We start from the raw sequence: 27,639 nt of genomic DNA on the forward strand, positions 1-27,639 counted from the left end.
GCGCGCCCCCTGCCGGCCCGGCGGCCGCTTCCGCCCCGGCGGTGGTTGCGCAGCGCCCGAGGGCTGTTCCGTCACCTACCCGCCCCGCCCCCGCCCCCGCCCTCCGCCTGGAGCGGAAGAGGGCTTGGGGCCCAGCCCCCAACCCGGGCTCTTTCTGGGGGAGCGCGTTTCTTCCTGAAGGCCCGGTGAGCGGCCACCGCCCGAAGGGAGGCGCTCCGGCGGGAGGGCGCCCGGCTTGGAAAGGGGGCAATGGGCGGAGTGCGAGTGCTCCAGCGGCGGGGGAGGGCTGGCGCGTGGTGCCGAAGGGCCCAGTCTGTGATGGAGAGACGTTCGTCTTTTGCAGAAGTAGCAAATGTGGCTAGCGAGGTGAAGACCCCGCCTGGCCCGGTTGGGACCAAAACTTAAATCGACAGTCGTCTTCACCCCTCGGATTATTGCGGTTGTGGCTTGCTGGGTCTGTGCTAGTGCGCAGGAGAGAGCGAGCCGGGCGAGCGTTAAGTTACCTCTGGAGGTTGCGTGTTTCGGGTTGACAACACCAGTGTGTCCTTGCAGCTACGATAACCACATAACCCTGAGTTTCTAGCACAGTCCTCCTTTCAGACGTGCTCAGCAGGAGTGGAAATCCTCCCAAGCCTGTACTTCAACGAGTGAATCAAGTCCACGTCCATCACAGCCAAAGTAACAAATCACAAAAGTACGAGAACCATCCTGGAGGGGCACCTGCTCTGAGCACGCAAGCTGTTTCTTATTTTAGACTGCTAGCTATACCTGTAGTTTGAAGTCAGCCTGAAAATATATTTTGGCCAAATGATGAAAGTGTGCTAGTTAAAAATTGCTATTTTCTAAATGCGAATGTTACCATAACATAATGAACTTGTAGAAAGAAAAGAAAAAAAAAAAAAAAAACAAACCCACAAACCTTCTTAGAAAGCAAATTCATTTCTATGATTTTATTTTTAAAAACGCAGTAGTTAAAATATTAAAGTTTGACCTTCTAAGACAGGAACAGTGATGTCTCAACTCTGGCGACTGCTGGAGGCTTTTAAGGCCATTAAACCGGCTCATTTGGATTACGAAATAAAATATTTTCAAAAAAATAAAATAAAATATTTTCAACTGAGCTTCATGGTATTAAGGCTACTTCTGCTGGCATGATATGGTAGTGCTGCCACCAATTTATTGTGTTTCTTCCTCTAATAGGAAATTATTATGATACTTTGTTCCTTTTTAATTCTTTTTTTTTTTTAAGATTTTATTTATTTATAGACACAGAGAGAGAGAGAGGCAGAGACACAGGGAGAGGGAGAAGTAGGCTCCATGCAGGAGCCTGATGTGGGACTTGATCCCGTGTCTCCAGGATCACACCCCAGGCTGCAGGTGGCACCAAACCACTGGGCCACCAGGGCTGCCCCCCTTTTTAATTCTTGACCTTGATAACTTCTTAGGCCATGACAAGATTCCATTGAAACAATTTCATCCACTGAAGTTTTGTGTACTTTCGAGAAGATACATGATATTTTCAGAAGCAGATTTAAGATGGTTGTATTTGTATTTTTAAATTCTAATATTCTGTTCTTGATACACAATCACTAGAGAAAAATTTGTCCTTAAAGTTTGGATCTAGAAATACAACACTGAAGCAATTTAAATTTACTTTTCAAGTTAAGAAAGTAACCAAAGTTTCCATCTGTATCTTAGCTTTCCTTGTATGCACACCAATTTCAGCTCTTCCCTGGAGTAGAATCGAAGGAAGATGTTTTCAGCAGGAATAGTCTTGCAGGAAACACACTCTTTTTTTAAAAAAATATTTTATTGGACAGCCCCCTGGCTCAGCAGTTTAGCGCCATCTTCAGTCCAGGGCCTGATCCTGGAGACCCCGGATCCAGTCCCACGTTGGGCTCCCCGCATGGAGCCTGCATTTTTTTTTTAAAGCAAATTCTTAGCTTTATTATTATTTTTTATTTTTAATAATAAATTTATTTTTTATTGGTGTTCAATTTGCCAACATATAGAATAACACCCAGTGGAGCCTGCATTTTTTAAAGACTTTATTTATTTATTCATGAGAGACACACAGAGAGAGAGAGAGAGAGGCCGAGACACAGGCAGAGGGAGAAGCAGGCTCCATGCGGGGAGCCGGATGTGGGACTCCGGGATCTTGCCCTGAGCCAAACGCAGACGCTCAACCACTGAGCCACCCAGGCGTCCCAATACTTACACTCTTAAGGCACATCAATTTATTCAGCAAGTTCCAATAAACAAACCGCTTTCTATGTAACCAGCTATTGGTTATTAACAGGTCTTGTTATGTTGGTAACGTTCTCTGAGAAATACAAAATTAAGGCCTTATCGATCAACCTTTGAGAGATATAATAGCTACTTTCCACCTTGTTTAAATATCTTGTATATATATATGCATGTGGCAATTTCACAATCTCTTGTGTATTGTATAATTTGACATTGGCTGTAGAAAAATTATGGAAGTAGTCTACAACCTTTCTGCTTGCAGCCCGTCATTTTTTATTACAACTTTTTAAAAAAGGTTTTACTTATTTGACAGAGAGAGTGAGAGAGAGCACAAGCAGGGGGAGCAGGAGAGGGAGAAGCAGGCTTCCTGCTCGGTGCAGAGCTCCATCCCAGAATCTTGAGATCAGGACTTGAGTGGAAGGTAGATGCTTAACTGACTGACCCACCTAGGAGCCCCATTATTACAACTTTTAAATCTATAGCCATTTTCCAAATATAAAACTGAAGGATGTAAACAAACTACAATATGTTTGTGCTCATAGCCTTTACCATATTTGTTGTATAGTCAATGATAATTTTGTGCCTTTGTCTACTGATTTTATATTCCATAAATATTTCTCATGGTCAGATTCACTGTGTGAGACACAAGAATCTTTCATCAAGTAAGGAAGGTTATCTTCTGTATTGTTACACCTAAAAAATCAAGGTTAATTGTTCCAATCTTGTGTCCAAATGTCACACCGTATACTTCGGGAATACATTTAACATTTTCATAAACCTTTTTGTGCATAACAAAATATAAACCAGGAAAAAGATTTTGGGAATGTTTTCTTAAATAAATCAATATTTAGAATCCATAGCTTAGGGCAACCCTGTCGGCTTTCCTCCCTCTTTGGGAACTTTGTACTATCACTCAATAAACTTTGCTTCACTATCATTCAATAATCCTTGCTTTGCTACCATCAGCAACAAAAAAATAGAATCCATAGCTTTGGCAAATTTCAAAAATCCTTTCTCTTCCACTACTGAAATGGTGGAAGATAATCTATTGCAATTATTTCTAAAAGCTTTAAAAAGCATTAGCTTTCACAGATACCAAACCATGAGGTAGTTTTGTAAAAAGAATTCTTGAAAAGCTCATTGTTTTTTTTTTTAATAATACCTTTTTAAAAAGGATTTTATTTATTTATTCATGAAAGAGAGAGAAAGAGAGAGAGGCAGAAACACAGGCAGAGGGAGAAGCAGGCTCCATGTAGGAAGCCTGATGTGGGACTCGATTCCGGGACTTGATGCCGGGACTCCAGGATTATGTCCCGGGCCGAAGGCAGGTGCCAAACCACTGAGCCACCCAGGAATCCCGGAAAAGTTCATTGTTTAGAGAGAAAAAAAATGTATTTTGGATGTCTCATGTTATCTAAATGTTCTTTTTTTTTTATGCTGTCTCTATATTTTGAGTCATGATTCAAAGATGATTTATCATATATGTGTTGTACATGAGTTTTTTAAATTTATTTTAAAAATAAATTTATTTTTTATTGGTGTTCAATTTACCAACATACAGAATAACACCCAGTGCTCATCCCCTCAAGTGCCCCCCTCAGTGCCCATCACCCACCCATTCACCCCCACCCCCGCCCTCCTCCCCTTCCACCACCTCTAGTTCGTTTCCCAGAGTTAGGAGTCTTTATGTTCTGTCTCCCTTTCTGATATTTCCCACACATTTCTTCTCCCTTCCCTTATATTCCCTTTCACTATTATTTATATTCCCCAAATGAATGAGAACACATAATGTTTGTCCTTCTCCGATTGACTTACTTCACTCAGCATAATACCCTCCAGGTCCATCCACGTTGAAGCAAATGGTGGGTATTTGTCGTTTCTAATGGCTGAGGAATATTCCATTGTATACATAAACCACATCTTCTTTATCCATTCATCTTTCGATGGACACCGAGGCTCCTTCCACAGTGTGGCTATTGTGGACATTGCTGCTAGAAACATCGGGGTGCAGGTGTCCTGGCGTTTCATGGCATCTGAATCTTTGGGGTAAATCCCCGAGTTTTTAAAATATTTTTTTATTGAAGTTCAATTTGCCAACATATAGTATAACATCCAGTGCTCATCCCATCAAGTGCCCACCTCAGTGCCCATCACCCAGTCACCCCATCCCCCTGCCTGCCTCCCCTTCCACTGCCCCTTGTTCGTTTCCCAGAGTTAGGTGTCTCATGTCTTGTCACCCTCTCTAATTTTTCCTGCTCATTTTCCCTCCTTTCCCTTATAACCCCTTCCCTATTTATTATAATGTACATGAGTTTGTCTTTGTGGAATTTTGAGGTAGTTATATTAACATCTGCTTTTTTTTCTTTTTTAATATTTATTTATTTGACAGAGACAGTACAAGCAGGGAAGCTGCAGGCAGAGGGCAGAGGGAGAAGCAGACTTCCCACTGAGCAGGGAGCCTGATGTGTGCTTGATCCCACAATGTCAGGATCATGATCTGAGCCGAAGGCAGATACTTAATGGACTAAGCCACCCTGGTGACCATCTTGTGTTTTTTATTTTAGCCATTCTTACTGGTGTGAAGTGATATCTTATTGTGGTTTTGATTTGCATTTCCCTGATGATGAGTGATGATGAGCATCTTTTCATTTGTCTGTTGGCCTGTGTGTCTTTTTTGGAGAGATGTCTGTGCATGTCTTCTGAGCATTTTTAATTGAATCATTTGCTTTGTGTTTTTGGGTGTTGAGTTTTATAGGTTCTTTATATATTTTGGATACTAACCATTTATTTGAAATATCATTTGCAAATCTCTTCTCCCATTCAGTAGGCTGCCTTTTGGTTTTGTTGATTGCTTTCCTTCTGTGTGGAATCTTTTTATTTTGATATAGTCCTAATATTTTTTCCCAATATCTATTTTTGAATGGGTGATATCAGAAAATTACTGCTTGTGCTCTTTTCCAGGATTTTTGTGGCTTCAGGTATAACATGTAGGTCTTTAATCCATTTTGAATTTATTTTTGTGTATGGTGTAAGAAAATGGCCCAGTTATATTCTTTCACATGTTGCTGTCTAGTTTTCCCAACATCATTTTTGAAGAGACTGTCTTTTTCCTGTGGGATATTTATTCCTGCTTTGTCAAAGATTAATTGGCCATATAATTGTGGGTTTATTTCTGGGTTTTCTATTCTGTTCTATTGATCTATGTGTCTATTTTTGTGCCAATGCCATACTGTTTTGATTACTCCAGTTTTGTAATATAATTTGAAGTATGGAATTGTGATGCCTCTAGCTTTTCTTTCTTTTTTTTTTTTTTTTAGGTCTTATTTATTTATTCATGAGACACACATAGAGAGAGAGGGGCAGAGACACAGGCAGAGGGAGAAGCAGGCTCCATGCAGGGAGCCCAACTTCGGACTTGATCCTGGGTCTCCAGGATCACGCCCTGGGCTGAAGGTGGCACTAAACCACTAAGCCACCGGGGCTGCCTGGCATATAGTTTTTCATACTATTCTTGTAATGATTGTTTGCATTTCTCTGGTATTGGTCATTATTTCTCTTCTTATTTGTGATTTTATTTAACTCTTTTTTCTTTTTTTCTTGATAAGTCTGACTAGAGGTTTATCAATTTTTTTGACTTTTTCAAAGAACCAGCTCCTGATTTCATTGATCTGCTCTATTGTTTTTGTTGTTGTTTTTATACCATTTATTTGTGCTCTAATCTTTATTATTTCCTTACTTCTGTTAGTTTTAGGTTTTAGTGTTCTTTTTCTAGCTCCTTTAGGTTAGTTTATTTGAAATTTTTCCTCTCTTTTTTAAAATTTTTATTTATTTATGATAGTCACACATAGAGAGAGAGAGAGAGAGAGAGAGGCAGAGACATAGGCAGAGGGAGAAGCAGGCTCCATGCACCGGGAGCCCGATGTGGGATTCGATCCCATGTCTCCAGGATCGCGCCCTGGGCCAAAGGCAGGCGCTAAACCACTGTGCCACCCAGGGATCCCGAGATTTTTCTTCTTGAGGGAGGCCTGTATTGCTATAAATTTCCTTCTTAGCACTGCTTTTGGTGCATCCCAGAGGTTTTTGAACCATTCTGTTTTCATTTTCATTTGTTTCCATGTACTTTAAAAAAATTTCTTCTTTTATTTCCTGCTTGACTCATTTATTATTTAATAGCATATTATTTATTTATTTATTTATTTATTTATAAAATATTTTATTTATTTATTCATGAGAGACACTGATAGAGAGGCAGAGACACAGGCAGCGTGAGAAGCAGGCTCTATGCAGGGAGCCCGACGTGGGACTCGATCCCGAGACTCCAGGATCATGCCTTGGGCTGAAGGCGGCACTAACTCACAAGCCACCCAGGCTGCCCCTAGCATATTATTTAACCACCATCTATTGGTCTTTCCCAATTTTTTCTTGTAGTTGACTTCTAGTTTCATAGCATTGTGGTCAGAAAAGATGCATGGTATGACTTTGATCTTTCTTTAATTTATTGGGGCATGATTGATAGCCTAATATATGATCTATTTGGAGAATGTTCCATTTGCACCTGAAAAGAATGTGTATTCTTTTTTTGGATGGAATATTCTGAATACATCTGTTTTTTTTTTTTTTTAATTTTTTATTTATTTATTTATTTATGATAGTCACAGAGAGAGAAAGAGAGAGAGGCAGAGACACAGGCAGAGGGAGAAGCAGGCTCCATGCACCGGGAGCCCGATGTGGGATTCGATCCTGGGTCTCCAGGATCCTGCCCTGGGCCAAAGGCAGGCGCCAAACCGCTGCGCCACCCAGGGATCCCTGAATACATCTGTTTTAAACATCTGGTCCATTGTGTCATTCAAAGCCATTGTTTCCTTGTTGATTTTCTGTTTAGATGATCTGTCCATTGATATAAATGGGGTATAAAGTCCCCTACTATTACTATATTATTTTCGATCAGTTCCTTTATGTTTACTAACTTTTATTTTATTTATTTATTTATTTATTTATTTTTGTTTACTAACTTTTATGTATTTCAGTGCTCCCAAGTTGGTGCATAAATATTTACAATTGTTATATCTTCTTATTGGATTGTCCCCTTCATTATTGTATAGTGTCCTTTGTCTCTTGTTGTAGTTTTTGTTTTGTTGTTTACTTATTTATTTATTTACTTTTATATTTAAAATAGGTTCCATGCACAGTGTGGAGCTCAACACAAGGCCTGAACTTAGAACTGTGAGATCAAGACCTGAGCTAGGGATCCCTGGGTGGTGCAGCGGTTTGGTGCCTGCCTTTGGCCCAGGGCGCAATCCTGGAGACCCAGGATTGAATCCCACGTCGGGCTCCCAGTGCATGGAGCCTGCTTCTCCCTCTGCCTGTGTCTCTGCCTCTCTCTCTCTCTCTCTCTCTGTTACTATCATAAATAAGTAAAAATTAAAAAAAAAAAAAAGACCTGAGCTAATATCAAGAGTTGGATGCTTAACTAACTGAGCTGCACAGGCACCCCTATAGTCTTTGTTTTATTTTTTTATTTTTTATTTTTATTTATTTTTTTAAAAGATTTTATTTATTTATTAATAGAGACACAGAGAGAGAAGCAGAGACACAGGCAGAGGGAGAAGCAGGCTCCATGCAGGGAGCCTGAGGCGGGACTCGTGGCTTGGGTCTCCAGGATCACACCCTGGACTGAAGTTGGCACTAAACCCCTGAGCCACTGGGGCTGCCCATGTCTCCTATTCTTAAGGGTAATGTCTTATGAAGAAAAGGTCCTGGAGTGCCCTACTTTGTAGTGTTGTCTGTTCTCTGGGGCCTGGCACTTCTGGGAGCACCTCCAAAGGGTTCTGTGTACTCTCTCCTGTTGTGTCCTAGCCACTCTATCCTTCAGGACAGTCATCTGTAGAGGTTCTTTCTGCCTGTCATAAGCAAGATTTGGTCCTTGGCCTGAATGTGGCATGTTTTGCACTAGATGTGCTTGTGAATTGAGACTCGTTGTACCACCACCAGAACTAAGGCCTTGTAAAACTCCTGGTTGTGAGACTCGGTGTTGGCAGAGGTTTGGGCTGCCTCAGCGGGCCCACAGCACTGGAGCTGGGAAGAGTGGTTCCACCAGAGTTTGGAGGGTCAGGGTTTGGTATAAGCAAGTTAAGTAGTGAGTGTTGGCCCTATGTTTATATGTAATGACGGCCAGTGGAGGGAAATGGCTCCTGACAGTTTCTTTGTTCCTGGAGGGGTCTCTTGAGAATGCTGCCTCTTTGGGGCATGCTCTGAGATGAGTAACTAACATCCCCACTGTGTGCCCCATCCACTCTTCATATTGCTGTTTCCATTCTGTATGTCTGTGGGCTGTTTACCCCGACTTCTCTCCAAAAGCAGCCCTAATGTCCTCCAAGCTCTCCCACAGCCAAGCATGCTGATCTTTAAAACTTCAGGCTTTTTTTTTTTTTTTTTTAATTATTTTATTTGAGAGAGAAGGAGAATACAACCAGGGGGAGGAGCAGAGGGAGAAGAACAGATTCCCCACTGGGCAGGGAGCCCAATGCAGGGCTTGATCCCAGAACTCTGGGATCATGACCTGAGCTGAATATACTTAACCAACTGAGCCACTTAGGCACCCCAAAATCCCAGGCTTTAATCCCCTCTCACTTTCCAAGCCAATTGCTATGTGGATTCATTTTCTCTATATACTTCCCTGTGTGCTAGTTTGTCTCTTGTGCTTCTCCAAGTGTGCAGCTGTCTCCTCATTGCAGCACCCAGGATCCATTTCTTTTTTTTTTTCTTTTTAGATTTTATTTATTTATTCATGAGAGATAGAGAGCGAGAGAGAGAGGGAGAGACACAGGCAGAGGGAGAAGCTAGCTCCATGCAGGGAGCCCGATGTGGGACTCAATCCTTGGACTCCAGGATCACGCCCCCAGCCAAAGGCAGGGGCCAAAACCCTGAGCCACCCAGGCATCCCCCAGGATCCGTTTCTTATCCCAAGTTACAACTCTTTTCCTATCTTCTATTTGGCCTCTTCTCTACTTTCAGTTGTGGAATTTGTTCTGTCTTCAGATCAATTCCTGGTGTATTTGGGATGATTTGATAGTTATCTAGTTGTATTGGTGTTATGAGAAGAGCCTAGAGTCCTCCTACTCCACCACCATTTTCCCTTCCACTGAGTTGTTGATATTTTTAAGTTGCATGAGCTCTTTATATAGTATATAAATTAAACACTTGTTTTTCACATAATATATACTTTACCTAGAAAGAATATCTGCCATTTAGCATCTTGCCAAATAGAAATTTAAAATTTTTATATGAACATGTTCAGTGTTTTATGACTTTTGGTTTTGGCATCTTGCTTAGAAAGGCTCTCCTCTGTTTTTTTTTTTTTTTTTTTAAATCCTTCACATTTTTTGAAGAAATCTTCATGAAGGAAACAATAATGCCTCAAAACTTCAGCCTGGCTTTGGAAGCATTTTGTATCATTTTTAAGATACTTTTGGTTCACTGGCATTTTCTTTTTTCTTTCTTTTTTATTTTTTTAAAGATTTTATTTATTTATTCATAGAGACAGAGACAGAGAGAGAGAGAGCAAGAGAGAGAGAGAGGCAGAGGCACAGGCAGAGGGAGAAGCAGGATCCATGCAGGGAGCCTGACATGGAACTCGATCCAGGGTCCCCAGGATCAAACCCCGGGCTACAGGCAGCACTAAACTGCTGCGCCACCAGGCCTGCCCGGTTCACTGGCATTTTCACAGCACAAAGTACTTACTAAATTGGCACACTTGTGGAATTTCTCAGCATTGGCACAGTAGAGCCTGTTTTGAGATTTATCAGAGGAAACTTTTGACCATGTCTGGGTGGTTGCAAATCCCAAAGGAACACTCTCTGTTACTTCCAAAATGAGACTTTCACACTGGATTTCTCCAAGTTTCACTGTCCAAGAAATAGAAATTTTCACACCACAAAAGCAAAAAATATAGCCAGGACAACAAAGGTCATTTAATTCGATAAGATGATGAGCAACAACAAGTTCCCAAGGCTTGCAATGACCACTTTTTTCAAATCCACATTTTACAAATTCATATATGCCTCTAAGGGAGTTTTTTCAGGAACTCTCTATCTGGATTATTATTACATTTTCTCCAACAGTCACAGGCAGAGAGCTTTGAATTAACTTATTTTTTCTTATGTTCACTGTAACTGGAAAAGCTTCCTTGATGTAAGATTAGGAGGGCCAGATCTTTAGAAAGGAAAAGGTAATCTGACTACCAAGTGATGCATTTTTGCCCATTACAGCTGGTAGGCCTAACTAATATGGTTTCCAAACAAAACACTATGACAGAGATCTGTTAATGTGCAACCAGGGACCAAACTGCCACATTCTCCCCAAATTCCTGCATTCAATATAGACTCCCCCATTCATTCCTGTTTGGAAAACAAGATTTTGTCTCCTGCTTATTAAGGAGAAAACAGCAATATTTGCCTCTATTTAGTGATGCAAATCAGACTTCAAACTTGATAAGTGTAACCATTACAGTCTTAACTGCAGCTTAGAGTGTTTTCTCTTTGGGAATTAATGTACACCTATCTCCTTATTTCTAGCACCTACTGGACCTAAGAACAGTGAACAATGAATCCCAGTAACTTGAACAGATCCTGGCTTAGTAACCCCTGGAGAGAAAAAGTAGAAATGAAACATTAGCGTAGCATAGGTAAGTGTAGGTAAGATTCTCCCTCCTTATATGAGAGTATGTGTGATTTTTCAGAATCTTGGTTTCTCTTTTTTATTTTTTTTAAGATTTATTTATTTATTCATTCAGAGAGAGAGAGAGAGGCAGAGACACAGGCAGAGGGAGAAGCAGGCCCCATGCAGGAAGCCCTATGCGGACTTGATCCTGGGTTTCCAGGATCACACCCCAGGCTGCAGGCGGCACTAAACCTCTGCGCCACCAGGGCTGCCCAGAATCTTGGTTTCTCTTAACCACATATTTAAAAAGGACTGGTCATATATATTTTCATTTAAGTGTATACAGTGCTTCTCTCTCTCTCTCTCTCTCTCTCCCTCTCTTTTTATGGTGCTTCTCAGTGAAATGAGAAAGGCAGTTTTCCACCTGGTTCTGGGATTTGACATCCTTTATTTGCTTCTTTTCAAGAAGGTAATAAAAACAATTGCTAACTTATGTTAAATGCTTACTGCATGCCAAGCACTGTGTGAATAAGCACAAACACAATAGCTTTTAGTTCTCATAGTGTTCCCTTGTGATAGATACTTCTTAAGTTACATCCTGTGTCAGTGGAGTAATCGTCTCACTGAAGAGGTCTACTGACTATGTTAAGGTGATAGAGATTTAACATTAATATGGAATGGAGTAAGCACAATAGGCAAGCAGCAACACTTTCTTCTACGTTTGTTGATTCACTCACTACCTCCAGAGATTTGATGAATATTTTAGAGACAGAATGGTTTGAATGTATAGATATCTACTAATGGAATTTCATTTTCTTCCTTCCTTTTATCTAAGCTAGTGGTTCTGAAACATTAGCATGTGTAAGAATTGCTGTACAGAGTTGCATAAAACCATTTTACTGTACTTTTTATACTTGAGGAGCAACTTAAGAGATGTTCAAGGTGATTTTGACTATATGTGATTTTTGCCTAATATGTTGGCTTTATGCTGAATCATTTGCAGGGAAATAACATAGGACTAAGAGATTCAGGCTAGGAGAGAAAAGAAGACTCTGAGAGAAGAGAACCAAGGAGACTTCCAGGTAGGATGAAAGAATACCTATCAGTATACTGGACAATCAAAGATTGAGGGAGGTGGGAAGGAAGCAAGGCCAGGAGGAATGAATGCCTGATACTGTGGTAAAAGTATTTATCTGTGTTATCTCAATTATTATAGCAACCCTTCAGATATGGAAACTTAAGTTATGGGTGCTCAAATGACTTGCCTGGTGTCACAAAGATGGCAGATGGTTGAGTCAACATCCAAACCTGGGTCCTCTTACCATATTTGGCTTCCTTATGGGTTAGGATTTCCTGAAGTCAGCCAGAAAGAACTCTGGGGAATGGAGATATGTTGTCCTAAAGCTTGGGGCAAGATTCTTATAAGGCCATGTAGGGAAATATCTTCATTCCTCATGTAGAACAAAGAGGCTGACTTGGCATGGATAGTTAAGGAAACTAAGCAGAATTTTATGAAAATACCTGCATCCTTGCCTATTCATGATTTCTTTCCTTCTGAAAATACGGAAGTGACATCAAGACACTGGGCTTTCATGTACACAGCAAGTGTGTAACATGTAATAGTGTTCTTAAAATGCTTACTTCTCTGGTCCCCTCAGAATATAATTTGAGTATCCCAGTAAAAGAAATTGTAAACCCAGAAGCCAGCTTAGGCTGAAAACTGTAATCACTCTAGAAAAAAAACATGCCACCAACTTTGAGGATCACTAGGAGCTTTAGAAGAAATAGTCACTGGCTCTCTTTCTCTGTGTGTGTGTCAAATAAATCAGTAAAATCTTTTTAAAATTTAAGAAAATTTAATCTTTTTAAAAAATTTAAAAATCCAGTGAGTCATGTTACTAAGTCAAGAAAATATGAGAAAAATCACTAGATTTTTGTGAGGTGACTGTGACATAATGTGATAGGAAGTTTGTATAAATATGTAAGATCTTTTTCTAGGATCCACCAGTGATTTATCAAATAAGAAATTAAAAAAGAGTTTACAGAGAAGAAAAAAGGAATTAATGCATAGAAAAGACTATAGCCTCATAAAACTAAATACACACACATAAACACACACACACGAGTACCAGTAAACATGGCTCTCTGTATTATTTCTTATAACTCCATGAGGATCTATACTTATATGACTACATTTTTCTATTTAGAAAAGTCTACAGCCTCAATAATGATTGAATAAATACAAATCAAAACAAAATTAGGTTCTAGCTGCATAACATGGATTTCAGAGGAAATGAAAAATGTTGGCAGGGGTGCCTGGCTGGCTCAGTCAGTGAAGCATGCAACTCTTGATCTCAGGGTTGTGAGTTCAAGCCCCATGTTGGGTGTAGAGATTATTTAAAAATAAAATCTTTTTTTTTTTAAATGTTGCAGAAAGTTGGGAGACATGTTACGCTCTTACATTGTTAATAACAGTACAAGTCAGTTCAAGTAGTTCTGAAACAATCAGAGTTTTGAGTTTTCTACAGTTTTATATAGGTCATTGTGCAATTCTTTTTCCTTGGATTTTTGTATTTTGAAAGTCCTGCATGCTTCTTTTAATATGGGGAAGTGAGGGAAGGTAAGGGAGTAATGAGAACTCTCTGTACTTAATATTCATTTCTCTGTACATTTAAAACTGATTTTAAAAAGTCTATTAATTAAAAAAGAAGGCTCAGTAGTTGAGTGTCTGCCTTTGTCTCAGGGCGTGACCCTGGAGTCCCAGGATCAAGTCCCACATTGGGCTTCCTGCATGGAGCCTGCTTCTCCCTCTGCATGTCTCTGCTGCTCTCTCTTTGTGTCTCTCATGAATAAATAAATGAAATCTAAAAAATAAATTAAAAAAGAAAAAAAAGCTGTGAATATACTAAAGTCACTCAACTGTATGCTTTAAATTGGGGAACTGTATGGTATATTCATTATATCCCCATAAAGGTGCTTTCTTAAAAAAATAAAAGAAAATGAAATGTGTATTTTGTAATTCCTAAAGCAACCAGAAAATAAAACATAAAAAGATACAGTGAGAATTACAATAAGTAAATTAAAGTGCAATACTAAAACAGGTTCAACTAACTCAGAAGAGGGAACAGAAATGAAAAACAGAGATAAGCAGAGGACTAATAATACAATGACTGATGTAAATCCAAATATATCAACAACTACATTTAGTGTAAATGACCTAAATACAAAATAAAAGATTATCAAAGTAATTGAGCAAATTGCTAGCAGCTCTACTGTAGGAATGGGAATTCTGAGGTTTGGGTTCCTCACCTGTGACACAAACACATCATATGTGCAGCATTCTCCTGGGTCACCCCATATCGTTCTCATGGGACTTGGGGGCAAGTGAATGATGTGAACATATAGCTCATGCTGCCTGTGACCCATGAGTCACATCTATGAAACTATGGCAGGATGATTTTTAGCCTGTTAGAGGGTCGGCATTTCAGACCCTCCATAGTTTCTGCTGTGAGGTTTATGGCAGGAATGCAAGGTTGGTTCAATGTTCAGAAATCAATCCCACCTAATCAGTCTGTTAATTGCTTAAGGGAAAAAACTATACCATAATAGAAATCTATGCAGAAAAGGCATTGGAAAAAACAAAACACTCACTCATAGTATAAATTCTCAGCAAACTAGTAATAGAATAGACCATCCTCAACCTGAGAAGATGTATCTACAAAAACCTGCAGTTAAATATCAACTCTGCCTGCATCCAAGGTAGACCAGAAGTGACCTCAGTGTAGAAGGGCAGGATTTGGTGGATGAATCCCGGCCCCTGGCGGGAGGATTCTTTTTTTTTTTTTAAATGATAGTCACAGAGAGAGAGAGAGAGGCAGAGACATAGGCAGAGGGAGAAGCAGGCTCCATGCACCGGGAGCCCAACGTGGGATTCGATCCTCGGTCTCCAGGATCGCGCCCTGGGCCAAAGGCAGGCGCCGAACCGCTGCGCCACCCAGGGATCCCTGGCGGGAGGATTCTGAGCCGGGTTCTGCAGACTCTGAGTGCCCGGCGAGACAGACTCCCCAGTGCCCGCGGCAGGGACCTGCTCCTTGACCCCCTTGGCCGGCTCCACTCCCTCGCTTTGCCCCCGGGCTGGCCTCACAGAAGATCCTATCCTGGGTTGGGGTCCCCTTCGGGTTGGAACTAATCCTCTCGCTCTCCCTGTGTCCAGCGCCTTTCAGCGTTTCTGAGTCTGGGTCTTCCTGGTTTGGAGACTCCCGCAGAGCGCGAGGACCCACCACCCACCTCGCTGTTGCTGCAGGCGCAGGAAGGCAAGCCTAGGCGGCTGCGGCGACCCAAGCAGCTCCTCCCGGGCGCAGGGGGCGCTGTGGGGCGGGGCCGCGGTGGAGTCCCAGGGTGCCCCGCGCGGGGCGGGCCTGCGGGGCTGGGGGGTGCGGGAGGGCGCGCGCCAGGGGAGGTGCCGGCCGCCCTGGGGATCGGGGGTCGGTTTCTCGGGGCGGGAGCCAAGCGGGGGCGCGAAGGGCCATGGCCGAGGCGGTTCCGGTAAGAGGGACCCTGGGGGATGCGGGCCTTATCGCGATTCGTCCGTGTCGCGGTTTGGCCTGGGGTCCGAATCGGGGAGCGAGGCAGCGCGGGGATGCCCGTGATCCAGGACGGCTCTGAGCCCCGGGCCGGTGGAGGCGCCGTTTAGGTGCTCGACTCATTCTGCGGTTGAGCCGCTGAGAGGGGCCACCTGGAGAAATCCAGGGTCTTGCTCGGGCTCTCGGGCTCCCGGGCTCCCGGGCTCTCGGGTCACCGGCCGTTCCCTCCCAGTGTCGGGGCCTTTGAACACCCTAATTTCTCTTCTGCGCTCTGCTGGTGAATGTAGCCTCGGAGGAGCTCGTCTGTATAAACGATGAAAAAAGTTAGGGGAAGGAAGACTGGAAATGGGAGGAACTGGAGATTGCTCCCTCCAGGAAGTGAGAGAAAACTTGAAACCAGTTGGGATTATTAATGGAAAATTTGAACACTGGTTTTAGAGTTTAAAAGGCGTATCCTGAGCTTAATCCGGGAAACTGTTAAATTCAGTGAAGTATAATCTGCCTACGTATGCAAGTTTTCCTTCTACTTTACTGAAATTTCATTTCTTTTTTTTTTAATTTTTATTTATTTATGATAGTCACACACAGAGAGAGAGAGGCAGAGACACAGGCAGAGGGAGAAGCAGGCTCCATGCACTGGGAGCCTGACGTGGGATTCGATCCCGGGGCTCCAGGATCGCGCCCTGGGCCAAAGGCAGGCGCTAAACCGCTGCGCCACCCAGGGATCCCTGAAATTTCATTTCTAATAATCTTCCTAGTGGAATGCATTTTCTTCCCTTCTGCTGCTCACCCCCCGCCCCCCACCATAGGTTCAGGATACAGGGAAGCTTTCTGTACTGTACCATCTTTGCAACTTCCTATGAGTCCACAATTATTTCAAAATAAGTATTTTTTTAAAGTCTCGCATAGCAATAATTGGTTGCTGCTAAGTAGAGGATCCCCCTCCAGATGGTGTATGTGCTCAAAGGTCTCCCCATTAAAAAAAAAAAAAAAAGGTCTCCCCGTCATTCATTCACTATGTGGGTCTAGTAGACTTCTGTGACCCCTTAATTACATCCTTCATGGCATCATCCAGAGAGAACGAGACTTATAGTTTTTTTTTTTTTTTTTTACTCTTAAGGATATAGATGTTCAAAGACAGTAGCTTGAAAGTGAAAAAATATGTATGTGCTGTTTGTGATTCCAGGTAACGATGACATTTGATGATGTGGCCTTATATTTTTCTGAGCAAGAGTGGGAGATCCTGGAGAAGTGGCAGAAGGAAATGTATCAGCAAGTGATGAAGAACAATTATGAGACTCTTGATTCCCTGGGTAAGATGGGCTTCAAAGGAACCATTTGGGGAACCAACCTAATACCAATAGGCTTTCTGCTCTGTGTTACGTATTGACTGGTTGAACGTGATTCTGTGCCTAATTTACACTCAGAATATGTCCTTCCTGTTACAGTCTGGGAATATTTAACTTGTCCTTTTTTATGTAGTGGTATCTGCACTCCTCACTCTTACTAACTCTGCAGTCTCTTTCACCCAAACCTTCTCTTGTTTCTCCCACAGTTAGAATTACTAAATAACATTTAAAAAAAAAAGATTTTATTTATTTATTCATGAGAGACAGAGAGAGAGAGAGAGGCAGAGACACCGGCAGACGGGAAGCAGGCTCCCTGCAGGGTGCCTGATACAGGACTCAATCCCAGGACCCTGGGCAGCCCCCGTGGCTCAGCGGTTTAGTGCCGCCTTCAGCCCAGGGTCTGATCCTGGAGACCCTGGATCAGGTCCCATGTCGGGCTCCCTTCATGGAGCCTGCTTCTCCCTCTGCCTGTGTCTCTGCCTCTCTCTCTCTCTGTGTTTCTCATGAATAAATAAATAAAATCTTAAAAAAAAAAAAAAAAACCCAAAAAAACCAGGACCCTGAGGTCACGACTTGAGCCAAAGGCAGACTCTCAACCACTGAGCCACTTAAGGTGCCCTGAATTACTAAATAATCTAATTGTCTTTTTTTTTAAATGTACTCTTTTATTTTTTAAGTGATACTTTGATGCCTACTTATGTTGCCTAAATGAGATGAATTTTCTATTTTTATAAGAACTGGGATGAAAGTTCCCTGGTAGAGGGAGAAGGAGCAGTGGAATGGGACATTTAGGTATCCCAGAGAAATACTCAGGGCTGACTTGAAGAGAAATTTGAGGAGATATACCTTGCTGTTTATCCCACTTGCTCTAATTCATTCTTGTATCATTAAAGCCATTTCTACTGTTATCACTTTAATGAGTGATCTCAGTATAGCCTGTGGCATTGTCTTCCTCCTTTGGGGTTTATAACTTCTCCCATCTGAGATATGAAGGACAAGATGAGTCAATTGTATGAAATCAGGGGGACGAGAATTCTAAGCAGAGGAAGGACTTGTGCAGAAGTTCAAGGGTTGTAATACAAGAGCTCAGTGTGTCAGTGTGTGGTGGGAGCCATGGGAAGACTACTGTAACACATGTGTAGAACTCTAGGAGAAGGAGACAGTGGTACCAGAAGAGGAATGGCCTCTAGGATTTTATTCTAGACAAAAGGAAGATGATGAAAGGATTTACGTAGGAGTAATATGTCAAAATTAGTTTTAACAATTAATTACTTGGGTTGCTATATGGAGAATGAATGGTAGTGCACAGCAATGAAGGGAGAGACACCAGCCAAGAACCTTAGCAGTGTCGGTGAGGCTTTATGGCAGCTGAAGCAGGTGGTTAGTAATAAAAATAGAAATAAACAAGATCTGGATGTCTTCTGGAGGTAACATCCCAGATTTTGCTAGTGGATTGGATGTGGAGCCTCAAGGTAAAAGAAGAATCAATTCCCAGATTTTTGACTTGAGTATGTTGAAGGAAATGGTTTTATTTACTGACATGACAAAGGATTGGGGATGCTTATTAGACATTTATATGGAAATATGTATAATTAGGCATGTGAGACTGAATTCCAAGTGAAGATCAGGACTGGATTCACAAATCTGCTGTTTTTGTTTTTTAAGATTTTATTTATTTATTTGACAGAGCACAGGCAGGGTGAACTGTGAGTAGAGGGAGAAGCCGACTCCTCACTGAGCAGGGATCCTGATGTGGGGCTTGATCCCAGAACCCTGGGATCATGGACTGAGCTTAAAGTAGCTGCTTAACCAACTGAGCTACCTGGGCAGCCCACAAATCTGGTGTTTTAAACCTCAGGGCTACACAGCATCATCTAGGGAGAATATGTAGATAGGATAGAGCACTGGGACACCTCAGCATTTGGAGGTCAAGCTAAGCAGTCTGAGGCCAGTAAGGTACACCAGAAACTAGAGCCATGTGCTGATCCATTGTTGAGTTTGGCGTTATCACAGCTAGTGTCCACAGCTAGACTGGAAAAATCCAGTCTGATTTTCCCACATGGTAAAACCCAAAGGGCATTATTTACAGACGACTTTTTTTTATAGGACATCCAGGTATCAGCCCCAGAGATTAGGATTTAGCAGGTCCAGCCTCAGGTCCATGAATCTACGTTTTTAACAAGCACTTCAGGTCCCTGCCAGATTACTTTTCTTAAGAGCAATAACTGAGAGGGACAGAGGGAGAGAAGAGAAATCTTTTTTTTTTTTTAATTTATGATAGTCACAGAGAGAGAGAGAGAGAGAGAGGCAGAGACATAGGCAGAGGGAGAAGCAGACTCCATGCACTGGGAGCCCGACGTAGGATTCGATCCTGGGTCTCCAGGATCGCGCCCTGGGCCAAAGGCAGGCGCCAAACCGCTGCGCCACCCAGGGATCCCAGAGAAGAGAAATCTTAAGCAGGCTCCATGCCCTGTACAGATCCTGACACAAGGGGTCACAGGCTTGATCTCATGACCCTGAGATCATGACCTCATGATGCTGGTGATACTTAGCAGATGCTTTTTTTTTAAAGATGTATTTATTTATTTATTCATAGAGACACAGAGAGAGAGAGAGAGAGAGGCAGAGACACAGGCAGAGGGAGAAGCAGGCTCCATGCAGAGAGCCCGACGCAGGACTTGATCCCAGGTCTCCAGGATCAGGCCCTGGGCTGCAGGCAGTGCTAAACCACTGAGCCACCGGGGCTGCCCTTAGCAGATGCTTAACTGACTGAGCCACCCAGGTGCCCCTTCTCTGTTTCCTTTAATTATGCAAAATATTGCAGAGGACATTTTTAAAAAAGATTTTATTTATTTATTCATGAGAGACACAGAGAGAGAGGCAGAGACACAGGCAGAGGGAGGAGCAGGCTCCGTACAGGGAGCCTGACGTGGGACTCGATCCCGGGTCTCCAGGATCACACCCTGGGCTGAAGGCGGTGCTAAACCCTGAGCTGCCCCTTGCAGAGGACATTTAAGCAAACATTTAAGCTAAACCTGGGCTGCCTCTTGCAGAGGACATTTAAGCAAACAGTCTTGGTTAGGCTATATCTGGTCATTCATGTAATTGCACAGGTTTCAATTTTTTAAAATTTATTTTATTTATTCATGAGAGACAGAGAGAGAGAGACAGAGACACAGGCCGAGGGAGAAGCAGGCCCCATGCAGGGAGCCCCATGGGGGACTCAATCCCGGGTCCCCAGGATCGCGCCCCGGGCTGAAGGTGGTGCTAAACCGCTGAGCCACCCGGGCTGCCCTCAAAAAAAAATTTTTTTTTTAAATAATCTATTACTGATAGTTTTCCTTTCACAACAAGACTTTTTTTTTTTTTTAAGATTTTATTTATTTATTCATGAGAGACACAGGGAGAGAGAGAGGCAGAGATAGGCAGAGGGAGAAGCAGGCTCCATGCAGGGAGCCCGATGTGGGACTCGATCCGGGGTCTCCAGGATCACACCCTGGGCTGAAGGCGGCGCCAAACTGCTGAGCCACCGGAGCTGCCCTGCCCTCAATTTTTTTTAACTTAACTTTGATGTCCTATCTTCAGGAATCAAGGTTAACTGTGAAAAATCACATTTAGTGAAGTACTCAGGTAAACCCAAACTGAATCTATGTGGACTCTCTTTGTAGGTCGTGTTTTTTCCAAGCCAGATCTCATCATCTGGATAGAACAAGGGAGAATGCTGTTAATCAGAGACCAGGGACCCTTAGAGAAAAGAATGGCATGTAGCCCTTCTACTGATGAGCAGTGGGACTTGCAGGGGACTGGAAAGTTGCTGTATTTTGGTGAGTATGATGGATTTAGGGTCATAACTGATTTCATTTTCCTGAATCTGGATGGTCAGCTGGACATAGTGAATAAGAAGCATTATTTTGATGGAGAATGTTAGGTTTTTTTAGTCAAGTGGGAAGCAAATTTAGGACTGTATTAATTTAAAAAAAAGAATATTATTTTTATAAAGAGGGATGTTGTGTATGTTTCATGAAAAAAAAAAAAAAAAAAAACCCTGGAAAGAATTACCTGTAAAAGAGCAAGTAAAGGACCCACTTGTGAAGTCCTGAGGAGCAAACTGCCTTCTCTGTCACAGTGTTGTGTCCATTTGAGTATAGAGAAATGGAAAACTAAAAAAAAAAAAAGAGAGAAATGGAAAACTGTCCAATTTGGTATTATAATGATTATTTTTTATCGTACAGATTTTTAGAACGTGGGTGTTCGTTTCTTTTAATTCTTTTTGAAGAATTCCTTTTTATTTTATTAATTTTTTAAAATAATTTCTTTTTAAATTGCTTGTATCATAAGAAAAACATTGGAAACGCTTTAATACTTAGGGAAAGTGTCATTTTTCAGATTATGCTAATGTTTTTGTTTTATTAAATGGAGATCTTCTAAGTTCCTGGAAGTTAAAGGATTCTCCTGAAGAGGAGGGGATTTGGACTCGGGATGTATGGCTAGGTCCATCAAAAGAATAAAAGAATTCCCAAGGACTTCATTTCATTACCACCGCCTCTTATTTCATTCATCTAACGAATATTTGAGTCCTATGTTCATAGGACGGTTAGTTATTACTTAGGCTAGGGGGTGGATGGAGATATCTATATATCTAGATGTATATATATTCTCCTGTAGGAGTTTATTGTCTTACTGACTTGACACGGCAGTTAAGTTAGTCGATTATATTGAACTCTGGGGCTAGTCATCTATAAAACAGGACTGTATGCAATTTAATAAAATAATAAGTGGCAGTGGTAGTAGTATAGATATAAATATCTATAGATATTTAGAGGAGAATGAGGGGAGTAGAAATAGTAGTTTCCCAGGAGGACTTTTAAGGAATTAAGATTTGTTTATTTATTTATTTAAATTTTTTTTTTAATTTTTTTTTTAAATTTTTTTATTTATTTATGATAGTCACAGAGAGAGAAAGAGAGGCAGAGACACAGGCAGAGAGAAGCAGGCTCCATGCACCGGGAGCCCGACGTGGGAATCGATCCTGGGTCTCCAGGATCGCGCCCTAGGCCAAAGGCAGGCGCCAAACCGCTGCGCCACCCAGGGATCCCTTGTTTATTTATTTAAAAAAAAAATTTTTATTTATTTATTTATTTATTTATTTATTTATTTATTTGATGGAGACAGAGAGCACGAGCAGGGCAGGAGAGGGAGAAACCGGCTCCCCGCTGAGCAGGGAGCCCAATGCAGAGCTCAATGCCAGGACCCTGAGATCATGACCTGAGCCCAGAGGCAGATGCCCAAAGGACTGAGCCTCCCAGGTGCTCCTAAGGAATTAGGATTGAAATAGCAAAGAATAGGCAGATTTGGTTAGAGAAGATCATCATGGGTTGTACATGAATTGAGGCTCAGAGGTGGGAACAGGCCCATTGTATTTAGAAAATGTATAGCTGAATGTTATTCTTGAGATAGTATGGGAGATGGAGAAGAGGAAACAAATTAATGGCAGATTATCTGAGGCTAGGAATGCCAACGTGGATATGTGACTTCATCTCGTAGAAAGGGAGGACCTAGAGAGGTTTCTGAGTACCAAAGAATGAACAACTTTAGTGACTAGCCTTGTGTGCCTGGTGGTACTTTCCTAATAATCACAACTGTTCTTCTGCCTGGAATAATTAGTAAGTGATAAGAAATAGGATTCAAAGAGATAGGTAAGTATAATTTGAGACATCAGCCATCAAACACGAACTTACTAAATGATATCACTTGGTTGGAAACGTAAATCTATGTTGTTGTTAAGATGACCTCAGAGCAGGGACGCCTGGATGGCTCAGCAGTTGGGTGCCTGCCTTTGGCTCAGGGTGCAATCCTGGGGTCCTGGGATTGAGTCTTGCATCAGGTTCCCTGTGGGGAGTCTGCTTCTCCCTCTTTGTCTCTGCCTCTCTCTATGCCTTACATGAATGAATAAATAAAATCTTTAAAAAAAAACAAAAACAAAAAAAAAAAACAAAACATGACCTCAGAGCCTAATCAGATTCCTCCTCTGGAGGAAGGCCTACCCTTCCTGACAGGTGATGTTTCTTCCTGTGTTAAGAGACTTAAAAAGGAGGGCCCTTAGGCCCAGTTCAACAGGTGGGAGAAAAAGCAGTTCTGAAATACAGAGGCTAAGGCAAGCTTCTGGAATTGTCCTCTCCAGTTTTTGTGGGTGAGAATAAGGAGTTAACTCAGTTTCCTGTCATCATGGTTTTACTTTGGGAACAACAGTGACTATACTTATATTAATGCCTTTCTTAAAATGCAGTTTCTTGGGAAAGGGAATTATCTTCATAGTATTCTTTGTGAATTTAGTAAATTGCCATTTGACATTCATAAGAAAGATACTTTCTATTAGCATTGCTTCCAGAAACCTTTTCCTGAAATCTGTGGTAGAAGGGGCAAGGATATGATCCAAAGCTGCCTTTTTTTTTTTTTTTTTTTATTGGAGTTCAATTTGCCAACATATAGCATAACACCCAGTGCTCATCCCGCCAAGTGCCCCTCTCAGTGCCCATCACCCAGTCACCCCAACCCCCCGCCCACCTCCCCTTCCACTACCCCTTGTTCATTTCCCAGAGTTAGGAGTCTCTCGTGTTTTGTCACCCTCACTGATATTTTCACTCATTTTCTCTCCTTTCCCTTTATTCCCTTTCACTAATTTTTATATTCCCCAAATGAATGAGACCATATAATGTTTGTCCTTTTCCGATTGACTTATTTCACTCAGCATAATACCCTTCAGGTCCCTCCACGTCAAAGCAAATGGTGGGTATTTGTCATTTCTAATGGCTGAGTAATATTCCATTGTATACATAAACCACATCTTTATCCATTCATCTTTCGATGGACACCGAGGCTCCTTCCCCAGTTTGGCTATTGTGGACATTGCTGCTATAAACATTGGGGTGCAGGTGTCTCGGCGTTTCACTGCATCTGTATCTTTGGGGTAAACCCCTAGCAAAGCCTTCTTTTTTAAAAGATTTTATTCATTTATGTGACAGAACATGAAAGACTCCTAACTCTGGGAACGAACAAGGGGTAGTGGAAGGGAGGTGGGTGTGGGGTTGGGGTGACTGTGTGACGGGCACTGAGGGGGGCACTTGATGGGATGAGCACTGGATGTTATGCTATATGTTGGCAAATTGAACTCCAATAAAAATAAAAAAAAGATTTTATTCATTATTTATGAGAGATACTCAGAGAGAGAGGCAGAGACACAGGCAGGGGGAGAAGCAGGTTCCCTGCAGGGAGCCTGATGTGGGACCTGATTCTGGGACCCCAGGATCATGCCCTGAGCTGATGGCAGGCACTAAACCGCTGAGCCACCCAAGGATCCCTGATCCAAAGCCTTCGTATTTAAATATGGTGCAATTTATGTCACAGATTTAAGGAAATAGAATAGAATGTTCATATTCCCAGACTAATTCATTTTTTAAAAAAAATTTATTCATGAGACACAGAGAGAGAGAGAGAGAGAGAGGCAGAGACACGGGCAGGGGGGGAAGCAGGATCCCTGCGGGGAACCTGACATGGGACTCGATCCTGGGTCTCTAGGATCACACCCCCAGCCGGAGGCGGCACTAAACCACTGAGCCACTGGGTCTGGCCAGACTAATTCATTTTTATTTTCTTTCAACTTCTGCTTACCCTCTGAGGGTCATCCATAAGTTCACAAGATAAATTAGCCTGCAATTTTTTCCCCCACACTAAGCCATTTTTTCACAACATAATGGGCAGATTTGCATATCAAAGTTAAACTTAAATATAATTTACCTGTGTTAGGCAGATGCACAAAAGTCATCAAAATCAATGAGATTCTTTTTTTGGTGCTATTAAAGATATAAAGACAATTCTTGACCCCATCATTGCACAGACACATTACTGGTAAGGGTGGGTCTTCTTTTTTTCTCTCCAGGTGACCAAGGAACTCTTGGGGCAAAAGAGGAAGAAGGCCATTTAGATGGTCTCCTAAAGCAGGGTTCGTGTGCTACCTTACCAGGGGAGGAAGGAAAGATCTTACCAGATCAAAGAGCCACCTTACAGCATCCAAGTCGTCAAGAAATGGGGATTATACATAAAAACTTCGACCTCAGAGCATCTAATCAGGATAAGAACAATCCATGGCATAAGGTGATAGGTACCCCCGGTCACTTGGAAATTCCCCCAGGACCAAGATTTTATTCCTGCTTTGTCTGTAGAAAGGTCTTTAAGCTAAAGAGCGACTTGGTCAAGCACACAAGAAACCACTCCAAGAGCCCACCCTGTAAATACTTAAAGTACAAAAACAAATCCAGAGGAAACTCTGAACTCAGGTGGAACCGGATGATCCTGTGTAAGAAGAAGCGTTTCCAGTGTGGTAAGTGCGAGAAGAGCTACTATCTCAAATGCAGCCTGATCACTCACCACCGGCTTGTTCACATGGGGCAGCGGCCCTTGCCATGCCCTGAATGTGACAAGACCTTCCAGTGTAAAGCCACTCTGAGGAAGCATATGTGTTTGCACAAAAGGGAGAAACTATTTTCCTGCGAGCAGTGTGGCAAGGATTTCATCGAGCAGTGCAGGCTCACTAAGCACCTCAGGGTGCACATCGGGGAGAAGCCTTTCCAGTGTCCAGAGTGCAACAGAAGCTTCCGCCTGCAGAGCAGTTTGAAGGCCCACCTTTGCCAGCACAGTGGGAAGAGGCCCTTCCATTGTCCAGAATGTGGCAGAAGCTTCTCTCAGAAGGCTGCCGTGAAGGCCCACCAGAGGATACACAGTGGAGAAAAGCCGTTTTCTTGTGACCAGTGTGGGAGGAAATTCACACACAAGACAAAACTCACTGAACATATCAGAGTTCATACGGGAGAGAAGCCCTTCCAGTGCCCTGAGTGTAAGAAAAGTTTCCGCCTAAAGAGAAGCCTAAAAGCCCATCTCTTTCAGCACAGCGGGAAGAAGCCCTTCCAGTGTCCGCAGTGTGACAGGAGCTTCTCTTGGAAGAACGCCATGAAGGCCCACCAGCGTTTACATAGTGAGGAGAAGCCCTTCTCCTGTGCCGAGTGTGGCAAGAGGTTCACCCGGCCCTCGAAGCTCGCCCGTCACGGCCGAGTCCATAGCAGGCAGAAGGAATTCTCGTGTGGCGAGTGCACGAAGACCTTTCCCCGGCAGTCGAGGCTCACAGAGCACCTCAAGGTCCACACCAAAGAGAAGCCGTTCTCCTGTTCCGAGTGCAGCCGGAGCTTCAGCCGACACTCGCACCTCACCGAGCACAGGAGACTTCACAGCGGGGAGGAGCCTTTCCAGTGTCCCGAATGTGACAAGAGCTTCTTCTGGAAGGCCTCCATGAAGTTCCACCAGCGGACACACAGTGGTGAGAGGCCCTTTGCCTGCAGTGAGTGCGGTAAGACCTACACTCAGCAGTCTCAGCTCACGGAACATGAGAGAATCCACAGTGGGGAGAAACCCTTCCAGTGTCCTGAATGCAATAAAAGTTTCCGTCTCAAAGGGAATTTGAAGAGCCACCTGCTCCAGCACAGCGACAAAAAGCCATTCTCCTGTGTCAAATGTGGTAAAAGTTTCACTCAGCAGTACAGGCTCATGGAACACATTCGTGTCCATAGTGGTGAGAAGCCCTTCCAGTGTCCGGAGTGCGACAAGAGCTACTGCATAAGGGGGAGTTTGAAGGTCCATCTGCACACGCACAGTGGAGAGAAGCCCTTCAGGTGCTCCGAATGTGGCAAGGGGTTCCTCCAGAAGAGAAGCCTGAAGACCCACCTGCACCGTCACAGAGGGGAGAGGCCTTTCTCTTGTGATGAGTGTGGAAGGAGCTTTACATACATGGGGGCACTCCACACTCACATTGCGGCGCATGCCAGAGAAAACCCTTCGGGGTCTAGGTCAAACCTTTCTGTGAGGAAAGGAAGCAGCGACAGCTTTTAGGTGGAGCTAGCCCTTCTTTTGGATCCATGGCGTAAGCTGGATGAAGAATTCACAAAACTCCGGCTTCGGATACGCCGGCCAGATGCACAAGCAGGCAGGGTGCACAAAGGTTCCAAATAATCCAGACACTAAGGAAGAGGCATCTACCCTCTGTGATTCCCACAGGCAAGAGCTGCCCATCACGGAAGGAACATTTTCCTTCTGCTTCCTGTTACCAGGCCTCCGTATTTAAATTTTGTTTACATTATCAGTTTTCTCTCAGAGCGAATTTTCGTTTTCTCTCACATGCTGAGAGAACATCTGTGTCTCAGGAGAATTTCTCTCTGTTGCCAAAAATAAACGTTGTCTCCCATCTCTTTTGTTAACAATGATGCAATAACTGTCATTTCCCTCTGAGTTAATTTAAATCACCTAAAAATCCACCATGGTGAGTAACAAGCAATGATTTGTAACCCTCCTGCATTTTCAATAGTGTATGTCAGTTCTCCAAGAAACATACTTGCCTTAATGTTGGAGTCTCTTAGATAAAATCCAAAGGAAAAACTATTGCTGGGCTACGGCATCACTCCCATTTTTTTGTTCTGTGGCTTAATCTGTCATTGTAAGGTGATTTTTCTAGCCTGTTCTAGCAAACCTTCCCCTGTCTCTTGGGCTGTCGATCTTTTAACATCATTCCTACAAAAATGTGTAGATTTGCTTCCTTAGGGAATTTTGGGGCCTATATAAGTTTTCCATTTTTGTTGTACGTGGTAGTCACGGATGACCTGAATCAGCTGGAACCAAGGCTGCCCTACTAATCAGTGTTTATACAGATAGGAAAGGTGCCATGTCCAGTTGGTATGTTCCTGTGGGAACAAGCCTCTTGG

General features: G+C 42.7%; 1 protein-coding gene and 1 long non-coding RNA gene across 3 annotated transcripts in view; both read left to right on the plus strand.

Moving 5' to 3' along the window:
• Positions 1-27,639, plus strand: part of LOC144284792 (uncharacterized) — a 123,376-nt gene that overhangs the window by 93,307 nt on the left and 2,430 nt on the right. The window lies entirely within an intron of this gene.
• On the plus strand, positions 32-27,141 carry ZNF425 (zinc finger protein 425). 2 transcript variants are annotated; one of them, XM_077849757.1, is made up of 6 exons: positions 32-185; positions 10,821-10,930; positions 11,909-11,987; positions 16,675-16,801; positions 20,506-20,661; positions 24,774-27,141. In XM_077849757.1, exons 4-6 carry the CDS (start codon positions 16,681-16,683, stop codon positions 26,771-26,773), a joined length of 2,277 nt encoding a protein of 758 aa, XP_077705883.1. In that variant the 5' UTR covers positions 32-185; positions 10,821-10,930; positions 11,909-11,987; positions 16,675-16,680; the 3' UTR covers positions 26,774-27,141. The 2 variants fall into 2 exon arrangements, with proteins under 2 accessions (XP_077705883.1, XP_077705884.1); XM_077849758.1 differs by lacking the exons at positions 32-185; positions 10,821-10,930; positions 11,909-11,987 and adding an exon at positions 15,410-15,450.

Source organism: Canis aureus, chromosome 15 (assembly GCF_053574225.1).
Source record: "Canis aureus isolate CA01 chromosome 15, VMU_Caureus_v.1.0, whole genome shotgun sequence".
In the NCBI taxonomy this organism is placed as follows: domain Eukaryota; kingdom Metazoa; phylum Chordata; class Mammalia; order Carnivora; family Canidae; genus Canis; species Canis aureus.